The 13,600-nt window shown below is 45.1% G+C and overlaps 1 protein-coding gene across 1 annotated transcript; it reads left to right on the top strand.

Annotated features, from left to right (window-relative positions):
• On the top strand, window positions 1–11,874 carry LOC131447840 (dynein axonemal heavy chain 3-like). The gene has a single exon (XM_058619921.1). It carries the CDS (start codon window positions 1–3, stop codon window positions 11,872–11,874), a length of 11,874 nt encoding a protein of 3,957 aa, XP_058475904.1.
• Window positions 11,875–13,600: the final 1,726 nt, after the last annotated feature.

Genomic DNA, 13,600 nt, shown 5'->3' with positions numbered 1-13,600 from the left:
ATGAAACAACAGAAGCAGATGAAGGATGGCTCCACCTCTAATGTGATTCAGAAGAGCGCAAGCAGACAGACAAGAGTCATGAGTAGCCCATACCCACCTATTTTCCAACCCGAAACAAAGATGGTGGCAGTTCCTTATAAAGAGCTGATTTACCGTTATACTCCCACTGACTATTTTTACAGAACACAGCCTATGAGTCCTTCACAACAGCTGGCCATCATTTATAGCCAAGAGGAGAAGGCAAGAGACACGCAAGTAAAACCTACTGACAGCGATCTAGAAAGGTATATGTACTATGTCACTACTGGTATCCCCGACTTGGCAGTGGTCCCACAACCCTACAGGCAGAAGATGAACATCTGGCGTCAATTGCCTCCGGACTCTGAGGACAGTAGTAAATATATCCAGACAGTCAGGGCTAACTTGGAAGAGGAGGTAAAAAAAGATTATTACTGCAGTATCAAGAAGGGTATTGTGGACTATGTTCTGACTGACTTATCAGAGTGCCAGCGACTGTCCATGTCCAGCATTCCCCAGCCCCTTCCGAGGAGGGTGATCCGTGCACCAGTGCCTTGGTCAGCTACTTACAGGAAGATCCGCAAGTGGCAAAGCCATCATCTGTTTGCTGTCAATCGCATTATGATAATGCTTGAAGATATATGGCGAAACAGTTTCTCATCCTTGAGATTTGTCAGACTAGAAGATCTTATCTCTGCCAACCTCCCTCTCCTGCCATCTGACTTTGATGCTTTTCTCCAAAAACAGTGCCAAAATACCAGAGAAGAACTTGTCCAAAAGTGGCTGCCTCAATGTGCAGCACTTTTTGAAAACTTTAATGACCTGTGGTTTCCCCTCATACACCAGAATGAGCAGATGTCTCCAGTTCGTGAGCAGAGGTTTTTCAACTGTGTGGCTGCTCTCATGTCATTGCAGCTTCGAAGCCTGGTCATTAAATCATTACAGGACTTGCTCAATTTCTTCATAGTCCATGAGGAGGGCAATGATTTTGGAGATGTGTTTGATGAGGTGAAATATGTGCATGCTCAGATTCTGCTGGTTAAGTTACAAGTGGAGGAGCATGGAGTTAACCTCTATCCAAGCTTGCAGGAATGTTGGGTGATCATCCATAGAGCCTTTGTGGAAATTCTCAAGAGTGCTGAGAAGCTGCCAAGGGTGACATGCAACTTTCCAGATCCCAAAAACCTGTACCTACGCACTGTGAAGCCTGAGGAATTGTCGGTTACAGACGTTTTCAACAAAATTGAGGACATTTTCAACAGAAACACTTTTGGACCTAAAAAGTATTTGCAAGTGTATCGAAAATACAGCGATCTACTGGACAATTCAGCAGAGCAGGAGATAACAGTATTCCTCAAAGAACAGCATTCATTAATGGATTTTACCAGCAAAATTGAGAACATAAATGACGCATTGAAGGAGGTTGCCACATTGCCTGTCACAGTGCATATGTCTATGTTTCGTCTAGATTCAGGCAAGCTAAATAAAGACATGGATTATCAGTGTAAGAGACTGAAAGGAAAGATTGTAAAGTTTGAAGTGGAAGAGAACCGAGAGCTTAACAAGGGGATCTGTCAAAAGTATGAGGATATTACTGCTACACTCAGAGGTACCCCAGAAACTACAGAGGACGTGGTGTCTCTTTACCAGTACATTAGAGAGACCACTGAAGAGACACTTCAAAATCTGAAAGATGAGATTGATGAAGCAAAACACCGCCTCCTCTTCCTTCTGGATTATGCCACTCTGTCATCTGATGACATAAAGCTGAATGCCCGTGTTTTTCAGTGGCCGAAACAGATCCTGACTGAGCTTGATGACAGCAAGACCCGTCTGGCTGCCATGAGAGAACGAGTTGAAGAAAATCTTCAAAGGCGGACTGAAGAGTTTGACAAGAGGCTGAAGTGTGTGGACAAAGAGATACTGGCTTTTAAAGAGAAAGCAGGGATGAGCATGGAGGAGATAAAAGAGAATGTGCAGACTCTCTCTGAAATCACCTCCAACCTTGAGTCTGCTGTCTTTGAACTAGAAGATATCAACAGGCAGCAGGGAATGCTGGACCAGGAACAAACACAATTCCCTGAGCTGCAAGTTCTAATATCTAACAAACAACCTCATGAACAGCTCTGGAGAACAGCTCTAAACTTTGAGATCAATTCAGAGGTATGGATGAAGGGTCCCTTTCAAAATCTAAATGCTGAAAGCATTTCTGATGAGCTGGATTCCATGTGGAGGACAATGCATAAACTGAACAAGTCTTTTTCTGATCTTCCTGGGCTTTGTGGCATGACCAAAAACTGCAAAAGCAAGATAGACAAGTTCAAGAAGCACCTACCCATCCTGACAACCATTTGTAACCCAGGCATCAAAGTCCACCACTGGGAAATGATTAGCAGCACTGTGGGGTTTAAAGTTAAACCAAACAAGAAAAGCTCACTGATGGACATGTTAGACCTGGGGCTCTCCAACTTTGGTGATCAGTTGGAAGAAATTGGTGCATTAGCCAGTAAGGAGTACTCTCTTGAAAAAGCCTTGGAGAACATGAAAAATGACTGGGCTGACCTCCACTTCTCTCTCACTCAATACAGAGATACAGAATACAAAATTGTATCTGCTGTGGATGACATCCAACTGCTTCTAGATGACAACATTATGAAGACACAGACCATGAAAGCTTCTCCTTTTATTAAGCCAATAGAGACAGAATGTAAAGAATGGGAGACCAAGCTGGTGAGTATGCAGGACATCTTAGACACCATGCTGAAGTGTCAGGCCACTTGGCTCTACCTCGAACCCATCTTTAGTTCCGAGGACATCATTGCACAGATGCCTGAGGAGGGACGCAAGTTTGGAATTGTGGACACCTGCTATAAGAATATCATTGCAGGGGCTGTTAGAGATACACATGTGCTGGTGGCTACAGACCAACACAATATGCTGGAACGCCTGCAGGAGTCCAATGTGCTTCTAGATGATATCCAAAAAGGCCTGAATACCTACCTGGAAAAGAAGAGGCTCTTTTTCCCAAGGTTCTTCTTTCTGTCAAACGATGAGCTGCTGGAGATTCTGTCACAGACCAAAGACCCCCTGTGTGTCCAACCTCACCTGAAAAAATGCTTTGAGGGCATCGCAAAACTGGAGTTCTCAGAAAACATGGAGATCCTAGGCATAATCAGCTCTGAAAAGGAAACTGTGCCCTTCGTTGAAATGATTAATCCTGCCGATGCCAACGGAATGGTGGAGAAGTGGCTACTGCAGGTGGAACATCAAATGCTCATGAGTGTTCGACATGTTATTCATCAAGGTGTGAAACAGTATGCAGAGCTGCCTAGAAAAGAGTGGGTGTTGCAGTGGCCAGGCCAAGTTGTCATTTGTGCTTCCTCCATCTTTTGGACAAGTGAAGTGTCTGAAGCTATCAATACAAACTCCCTGCCTACCTATGTTGAAAAGTGTAACTCCCAAATTGCTGACATTGTGGGGTTGGTGCGTGGGGCACTCCCAGGAGGGGCAAGAATGACCCTCGGTGCCCTCATTGTTATTGATGTTCATGCCCGAGATGTTGTGGCAAATTTGGATGAGGATTGTGTGTCCACGCTAAATGACTTTGCTTGGATTTCTCAGTTGCGTTACTTCTGGGAAAATGAGGAAGTGATGCTGCGCATGATAACTACGTGTGTGAAATATGGCTATGAATATCTAGGAAACTCCCCTCGTCTGGTCATCACACCCCTTACAGACCGCTGTTACAGAACCCTCATGGGAGCCTTGAAGCTTAACTTAGGAGGAGCTCCAGAGGGTCCAGCTGGAACTGGCAAGACTGAGACTACAAAAGATTTGGCAAAAGCTTTGGCTAAACAATGTGTTGTTTTCAACTGTTCTGATGGCTTGGACTACAAAGCCATGAGTAAATTTTTCAAAGGGCTGGCCCAGTCTGGAGCTTGGGCCTGCTTTGATGAGTTCAATCGTATTGAGGTGGAGGTGCTTTCTGTGGTGGCTCAGCAGATCCTCTGTATACAACAGGCCATTGCCAAGGATCTGAAGACTTTTATGTTTGAGGGAACAGAGCTGTCACTCAACCCAACCTGCAATGTCTTCATTACCATGAACCCTGGTTATGCTGGCAGGGCTGAACTCCCTGACAACTTGAAGGCTCTTTTCCGCACAGTGGCTATGATGGTTCCAGACTATGGTCTCATTGCAGAGATCTCTTTATACTCCATGGGCTTCATTGAATCTCGGAGCCTGGCTCAGAAAATTGTGGCCACGTATCGTTTGTGCTCTGAGCAGCTTTCCTCCCAGCACCACTATGACTATGGTATGCGAGCTGTGAAGTCTGTGCTGACTGCAGCAGGGAATTTGAAACTAAAGTACCTGGACGAGGATGAGAGTGTGCTGTTGCTCCGGGCACTGATGGATGTCAATATGGCCAAGTTCCTGGCACAGGATGTGCCTCTGTTTCAGGGTATCATCTCTGATTTATTTCCAGGGGTTGTACTTCCAAAACCAGACTATGATCTCCTTCTCAAGGCTCTCAATGACAACATTGCTAAGTTCAACCTCCAGCCTGTCTCATGGTTTGTTGGCAAAATTATCCAGGTGTATGAGATGATGTTGGTACGCCATGGCTTTATGATAGTAGGAGACCCTCTTGGAGGAAAAAGTTGTTCTTATAAGGTTCTTGCAGCTGCTCTGAGAGACCTTGATGAAGCCAAGCTGATGGATGAGTTTGCTGTGAGCCACCAGATCATCAACCCTAAATCAATTACCATGGGCCAGCTGTACGGCTGCTTTGATCCTGTCAGCCACGAGTGGTCTGATGGTGTCCTGGCCACCACCTACAGAAAGCAGGCCATGTCCACCTCAGAAAATCGGCAGTGGATTATTTTTGATGGGCCTATTGATGCTGTTTGGATTGAGAATATGAACACTGTGCTGGATGACAACAAGAAGCTTTGTCTGATGAGTGGTGAGATCATACAGATGAGTGCTAAGATGAGTCTTATCTTTGAAACTGCTGACCTGGAGCAAGCCTCCCCGGCTACCGTCAGTAGATGTGGAATGATCTACATGGAACCTGATCAGCTGGGCTGGACTCCTCTCAGAGACTCTTACATGAACACTCTGCCCAAAAAGCTGAAAACAAAACATAAAGCAATGATCTCTGACCTGTTTGATTGGTTAGTTCCACCCTGTCTGGATTTTATAGACTGTGAGTGTCGCTTTGTGATTCAAACATCTCCTATCCACTTGGTCCATAGTCTAATGAATCTGTATACTTGCTTGATGGATGAAATCAGGGCATCAGGAAACAAGGGTGCACAGACATTATCCAGCCAGCAGATAATTGTGTGGCTGCAATGTCTGTTTTTGTTTTCAGCTGTATGGAGTCTAGGTGGAACCATCACTGGGGACAGTCGTAAGAAATTCGATGTCTTCTACCGTAACCTGATAATTGGCAAAAACGGAAACCACAAACGGCCTAAGAGTTTTACACTTAAAAAGAAAAACATGTTCCCTGAGTCAGGCTCTGTCTATGACTTCTACTTAAATAAAAAGGGACAAGGGGAGTGGAATGTATGGACTGATTTAATCACAAAAGAAGAGAGTGCCATTGCATCTGGAGCTAATGTGTCAGACCTCATTATACCCACCATGGAGACAGCACGTCAGTTATATTTCCTGCACACATACCTGTCACATGAAATACCCATGCTTTTTGTGGGGCCCACTGGAACTGGAAAATCAGTCATAAACAACAGCTTTTTGGAAATGCTGCCAAAGGAGCAGTATACTCCAAACTGTATCAATTTCTCAGCCCGCACCTCAGCAAATCAAACACAAGATATCATCATGGCAAAACTGGACCGAAGGAAAAAGGGCACATTTGGACCACCTTCAGGAAAGAAATGTGTCATTTATGTTGATGATCTGAACATGCCAGCCAAAGAAATCTATGGTGCCCAACCCCCAATTGAACTGTTAAGGCAGTGGATTGATCACCGCCACTGGTATGACAGGAAGGACACCTCCAGGCAGAACATAGTGGATGTGCTATTTATGTCTGCAATGGGGCCTCCTGGTGGTGGGAGGAATGACATTACAGGGCGTTTCACACGACATCTGAACATCATCACAATTGATTGCTTTGATGATGAAACACTGTCTAAGATATTCGGTTGCATCACTGACTGGCACTTTAGCAAAGGGTTTGATGTCTCTTTCATTGAGTTGGGCAAGACCATGGTCCAAGCAACAATGACAGTCTATCAGGATGCCATAAAATATTTCCTACCCACCCCATCTAAATCCCACTACATCTTTAACCTGCGAGACTTTGCTCGAGTCGTACGAGGCGTACTCCTGGCTCCACACACACACATGAAGGCAGAAGACAAACTGATCCGCCTGTGGATCCATGAGATCTACCGTGTTTTCTATGACCGTCTCATTAGCGAAGATGACAAAGACACATTCTTTAACATTGTCAAAGAGAGAACTATGAAGTATTTCAGGCAGAGCATGGAACAGCTCCTGGGCCACCTCAGTCAAGATGGCAATGTCGTGGATGAGTGCATCCGAAGCTTGTTCTTTGGTGACTATGCCATGCCTGATTCAGACATCAAGGTTTATGATGAAATCACAGACTTGAATGTATTGCAAGACGTTATGGAGACCTACCTGGAAGAGTACAACAACTGCAGCAAGACACCCATGTCTCTTGTTATGTTCAAATTTGCCATTGAGCACATTTCCCGCATTTGCCGTGTGCTGAAACAAGACAACGGCCACCTTCTGCTCGTCGGCATTGGGGGCTCAGGGCGCCAGAGTGCCACAAAGCTGGGTACCTTTATCAATGATTACACCTTGTTCCAAATTGAGCTGACCAAAAACTACAACATGTCAGACTGGCGAGATGACCTGAAACGGATGATGCTTAAAGCAGGTGTTGAAGGCAATAATTCAGTTTTCCTGTTTAATGACAGCCAAATTAAGGATGAAGCCATGTTGGAAGATGTCAACATGCTGCTTAATACTGGTGATGTGCCAAACATCTTTCCTTCTGATGAACGTGCAGAAATCCTTGAGAAAGCTCAAGGAATCGCCCGGATGGAAGGCAAAAAGATTGATTCTTCTCCACTATCACTGTACAACTTCTTTATCGACCGTGTGAAGTCAAACCTTCATATCGTGCTAGCCATGAGTCCCATTGGTGATGCATTTAGGAACCGACTGAGAATGTTTCCCTCCCTCATTAACTGTTGCACTATTGACTGGTTTCATGCATGGCCAACTGATGCTCTGGAGATGGTGGCCCACAATTTCTTAGAAGATGTGGAAATGGAGAGTGAAGTCAGACTAGAGGTGGTGGAAATGTGCAAGAACTTCCAGACAAGTGTTGTGGATTTGTCCCAGGCATTCTTTTCCAGATTAAGGAGACACAACTATGTCACACCCACTTCCTACCTCGAACTCATCCTCACATTTAAGACTCTTCTTGGCGATAAGAGGGATGAAGTTGACACAGCCAGGAACCGATATATTGTTGGTCTTGAGAAACTGGACTTTGCTGCGTCCCAGGTGTCAGAAATGCAGGAGGAGCTGACAGACTTGCAGCCAGACCTTATCAAGACTTCAGCTGAGACAGATCAGATGATGATCAAGATTGAGGGAGAAACAGTGGAAGTGGATGCCAAGAAAGAAGTTGTGACTGCTGATGAAAAAGTGGCTAATGATGCAGCAGAAGCAGCATCAGAAATAAAAAATGACTGTGAGAAAGACCTGGCAGAAGCATTGCCTGCTCTAGAAGCTGCCCTGTCAGCCTTAAATACCTTAAAACCTGCTCATATCACAGAAGTCAAGTCTATGAAAAACCCACCTGGTCCAGTTAAACTAGTCATGGAGTCCATCTGTATCATGAAGGGCATCAAACCTGAGAAAAAACCTGATCCAAGTGGCTCTGGTAAGATGGTTGAAGAATTCTGGGGCCCTTCCAAGAAACTCCTGGCAGACCAGAAGTTTTTGGAAAGTCTCAAAACCTATGACAGAGACAACATCCCTGCCATTAACATCAAGAAAATCAGAGACAAGTATATTGACAACCCTGACTTCCATCCCAATGTTATTAAAAATGTGTCATCGGCTTGTGAGGGTCTCTGTAAGTGGGTGCGGGCAATGGAAGTGTATGAGCGTGTAGCCAAAGTTGTAGCACCAAAGAAGGAGAGATTGAAGCAAGCTGAGGAAGAGGTGGCAGAGCAGATGGGAACTTTGGCTGTGAAGCAAGCTGAGCTGAAAGAAGTAGTGGACAGACTGGAGAGCTTGAATAAAGACTTGGCGAAAATGATTGAGAAGAAGAAAGAGCTTGAAAACAACATTAAATTGTGTTCTGAGAAGCTGGACCGGGCAGAGAAGCTAATTGGGGGACTGGGTGGTGAGAAAGACAGATGGACAGAGGCTGCAAGGCAGCTTGGGATTACATACAACAACCTGACAGGTGACATACTCCTTTCTTCAGGAACTATATCCTACCTTGGGGCATTTACTGTAGAGTTCCGTACAACATGTCAGGAAAATTGGCACACAGTGTGCCAAGAGAAGAAAATCCCTTGCTCTGGGGACTTCACCCTCAGCAGCACTCTGGGTAACCAGGTGGCCATCAGAGCATGGCAGATTGCTGGTCTGCCAGTGGACTCCTTCTCAACAGACAATGGAATCATTGCCTTTAACTCCCGTCGATGGCCCCTAATGATAGACCCTCAAGGTCAAGCAAACAAATGGATCAAGAACATGGAGAAGGCAAATAAGCTCTCTGTCATCAAACTATCAGATGATAATTATGTGAGGACACTGGAGAACTGCATTCAGTTTGGTAATCCTGTTCTTTTGGAGAATGTTAGAGAGGAACTTCAACCTGTACTTGAGCCTGTGTTACTAAAGCAGACCTTCAAACAGCATGGTGTGGAGTACATGAAAGTAGGTGAGAATATTGTGGAATATTCTAAAGAATTTAAATTCTACATGACTACTGGTCTGAGGAACCCTCACTATCTTCCTGAAGTAGCTGCCAAAGTCTGTATTCTGAATTTTATGATCACCCCACAAGGCTTACAGGACCAGCTTTTGGGTCTTGTAGTGGCCAAAGAGAGGCCTGAACTTGAAGAGAAGAAGAACAAGCTCATTCTTGAGAGTGCAGCCAACAGCAAACAGCTAAAGGAAATTGAGGATAAAATCTTGCAAGTCCTTTCCTCTTCTGAGGGCAACATCCTGGAGGACGAGGGTGCGGTTAGGATCTTGTCTTCTTCCAAAATTCTCTCAGAGGAGATCTCTAAGAAGCAACAAATTGCCAGTGTCACAGAGAAAGAAATTGATGACACCCGTATGGGCTATCGCTCTGTGGCAGAGCACTCCTCCGTCTTGTTTTTCTGCATCTCAACACTGGCCAACATTGAACCCATGTATCAGTACTCCTTGACCTGGTTCTTCCACCTCTACCTATTTTCCATTGCTGAGAGCCCTAAGAGTGATGATGTGAATGAAAGAATTGACAACATTGCTGAACACTTTACTCTCTGCATCTATAAAAATGTCTGCCGCTCACTTTTTGAAAAGGATAAGTTGCTATTTTCCCTGCTACTCACTGTAGGCATAATGCAGGGTAAAGGCGAGGTTGACGACCAAGTTTGGCACTTCCTTTTAACAGGTGGCGTTGCTTTGGATAATCCACATCCTAACCCTGCTCCAGAGTGGCTATCTGAAAAATCTTGGACTGAGATTGTCATGGGCTCTAAACTGCCAAACCTGGGTGGTTTCTTTGAACATGTCAATGACAAAATAAATGAATGGAAGAGGCTTTATGACTCAGGGCAGCCTCATAAAGAGCAGTTGCCTGACAAGTGGAGTGATTTGGTCGGGATGGATCGAATGGTTGTGATCAGATGCTTCAGACCAGATAAACTGGTTCCAGCTGTGCAGGATTTTATTGTAGCTAACATGGGACAGGCTTTCATTGAACCACCCAATTTTGACTTGGCAGAGAGCTACAAAGACTCAAACTGCTGCTCTCCTCTCATCTTTGTGTTGTCACCAGGCTCTGATCCAACTGCAGGTCTGTTGAAGTTTGCTGATGACCTTGAAATGGGGGGAAGTAGGACCCAAACCATTTCCCTTGGGCAGGGACAGGGACCCATAGCGGCTCAGATGATTAACAAAGGCATCAAAAAGGGCACATGGGTGGTGCTGCAAAACTGCCACCTGGCCACCAGCTGGATGCCCGCTCTAGAGAGGATCTGTGAAGTAACCATCACCCCAGAGAACACAAGCACCAAGTTTCGGTTGTGGTTAACTAGTTATCCTTCTGACAAGTTCCCAGTTAGTATTCTGCAGAATGGGCTAAAGATGACAAATGAGCCACCTAAAGGAATTAGAGCCAACCTGATGCGCTCTTACCAGAGTCACCCTATCTCTGATCCTGCCTTCTTTGTCAGCTCCAAAAAACAAGAAACTTGGCAAAAGCTCTTGTTTGGTCTGACCTTCTTCCATGCATTGGTACAGGAAAGGAGGAACTTTGGGCCTCTAGGCTGGAATATTCCATATGAGTTCAATGAGTCTGACCTGAGGATCAGCATCAGGCAGATCCAGATGTTCCTGGACGAGTATGAGGAGGTTCCACTGGCAGCCCTCACATACCTCACAGGAGAATGCAACTATGGAGGCAGGGTGACCGATGACAAAGATAGACGTCTGCTGCTGTCACTCCTGTCCATCTTCTACAATTGGGAGGTGATACAGCAGGAATGCTACAATCTGTGTGAGGGAAATCTGTATTACATCCCAGCTCATGGACCCTACGAGACATACATTGACTACATTCGCAGTCTTCCAATTTGTCCTGAGCCTTGTGTTTTTGGACTTCACAGCAATGCTGACATCACAAAAGACAATCAAGAAACCAATTTGCTCCTGGGAGGAGTACTATTAACTATGCCAAGACAGATGGGAGGTGGGGCTAAGTCTCCTCAGGAAGTAGTAGATGAGCTTGCAGAAGACATCCTCTCCAAGTTGCCAGCAGACTTTGACACGCAACAGGTGATCGAAAAATACCCTGTCGTATATGAGGAATCTATGAATACTGTTTTGAGGCAGGAGATAATCCGCTTCAATAGACTCACAATTGTGGTGCGGGAAAGTCTGGTGAACATCAAAAAAGCTTTGAAAGGCCAGATTGTTATGTCTTCTGAGCTTGAAGACATCTTTAACAGCATGCTGGTGGGCAAGTTGCCTGCTATGTGGGCAGCCAAGTCATACCCCTCTCTCAAACCATTGGGGAGCTACGTGACTGATCTGTTAGCCAGACTGCAATTCCTACAAGACTGGATAGATAATGGTCCGCCGTCAGTCTTTTGGCTTTCTGGATTTTATTTCACTCAGTCATTCCTTACTGGAGTGTCTCAGAATTTTGCCAGGAAGTACACCATTCCTATTGACTTCATCGGCTTTGAATATGAGGTAACCAAAGAGGAGAAACACATGGATGAGAAGCCAGAGGATGGAGCCTATGTTAGGGGCCTTTTCATGGAAGGTGCACGCTGGGACAGAGAGAGCATGTTCATTGGGGAGTCCCTCCCCAAGATTCTCTTTGACACTTTACCCATCATCAAGCTTAAACCTGGAGAGATGTCCAAATTTAAGCATGAAAACATCTATGTTTCTCCTGTTTACAAAACCAGTGCTCGCAGAGGGACCTTGTCCACCACAGGCCATTCCACCAACTATGTAATGTCTATCGAATTGCCCTCAGACAAGCCACAAAAGCACTGGGTTAACCGTGGAGTGGCATGCCTCTGCCAGCTGGATGACTAGTAACAAGTTGCTGTGTTTCAAGGTGGAGACCAGATATATGAGGAAGATTATGGTAAGGAAGACAAAGAAGGTGAATAAGATGATCTTTATTTTTTATCTTTTATCTGAAGACTCCCCTTCATCGACCATTAAAGAACAAATACATGTGGACATGAACTGTTCTTATCTGTCTGTTATTTTTAAATAAGCATGTTCCACCTTCAGATTACTTGATAACAGTTCGTCATAGTTTTTCTGTACTGTAAAAAATACTTTTATGTGCACCTTGTAGAGATGAACATGTTAGGAATGTACATACATAAAATGTATACAACACTATTTTTGAAGTAAATCAAAATTTGTGGGGAATGACTGGAGAAGAAATTCTTGCCTTCAACTTTCAACAGAGACATGGTTTGGTACTGGGTCACAGCCCACAAAGGAGCATCAAGCATCTAAAGTATACTGCTCCAGATTTGTGTGTTTTTTTTAAGAAAAAGGTATGAGAGCACCAAGCGACCGACGGGTGAGACCAACTAACTAGTAGTTTGTTTTAACACCGGTACAGTAAATGCCCCAACATCAGTGCTTAAAGGGGACATATTATGCAAAATCAACTTTTCAACCATTTCAATACTTATATATTTGGGCCTCTGGAGGCCCTACTAGTCGCCAAAGTGTGGAAAAAGAATACTCAGTCCTTTTTTCATGGTCCCCCTTAGTGTAAGTATAGGCGATAAAAAATGCGATGTTGAATTCCCTGCGCTTATGACAGCAGCATGCGCATTTCACCGCGAATGTTACCACCCACCAGTAAGTTTACTTCGAGAGCTCCACCTTAGCTCCACCTTGTCCCTATAAAATGCGAGAGTGCAGGCGAGGGAGGAAGAGCGGTATTATGGCAACACAGAGGGACAAGTGTGCTGTTGGTGGCTGCACAGTGGAGCACAGTGTTTTACACAAACTTCCAGCCTCAGGATTTTATATATGAAGCTAATGTGCCGGATAAAGTCAGCAAACGTGTGTTTGTGTGTTCGCACCACTTTGCATCAGACTGCGGCCAGCGGTCGCCGTATTTAGTCAGCGACCGTATTTCACCGACGTACAAGCACACGAAAAGGTCACATAGAGCTCATAACTGACCATTCTGACACGTCCTAATTAAAAATATTTGTTCATTACGTCCTCCATGACTGGAGCACAGACTCAGTCTGATGCAGTCACATACAGCGGCAGTTTATGCAGCTTGCCGCCGGCGATCGGCGGTGGCGATCAGCGGTGGCGAGGTCTCTAAGTGTTTTTAACTGATTTACAGTTCGGCACTGTTCGGCTTGCAAGAATTTGAATAAGGACAAATCAGAAACCCCCTGGAAGTGGGTGTGTATTTGCCTGTGTCTCATTTGCATATAAAGGGACCACGCACAAAACCGAGCGTTCTGAAAGGGGCGGGTTTAGCAGGGTTATTGAACTGCTATGGTGCTTCATCCTTATGGTATTTTGACCAAAGCATGTCACAGACATGTTCATTAGGACACCAGGGAACTATTTTAACTTGGGGAAATAGGGTATAATATGTCTCCTTTAATAACAGTATCACAAAGCGTTGACATCGTTGTCAGTCAGTCATCATCTACCGCTTTATCCTGTGCCAGAGGGTCGCGGGGGGTGCTGTGCCAATCTCAGCTACATCGGGCGATAGGCGGGGTACACCCTGGACAGTTCGCCAGTCCATCGCAGGGCCACACAC

The sequence above is a fragment of the Solea solea genome, chromosome 20 (assembly GCF_958295425.1).
Source record: "Solea solea chromosome 20, fSolSol10.1, whole genome shotgun sequence".
NCBI lineage: Eukaryota > Metazoa > Chordata > Actinopteri > Pleuronectiformes > Soleidae > Solea > Solea solea.
Note: the sequence above shows the minus strand (reverse complement) of the source record. Positions and strands in the feature narration are given on the sequence as shown.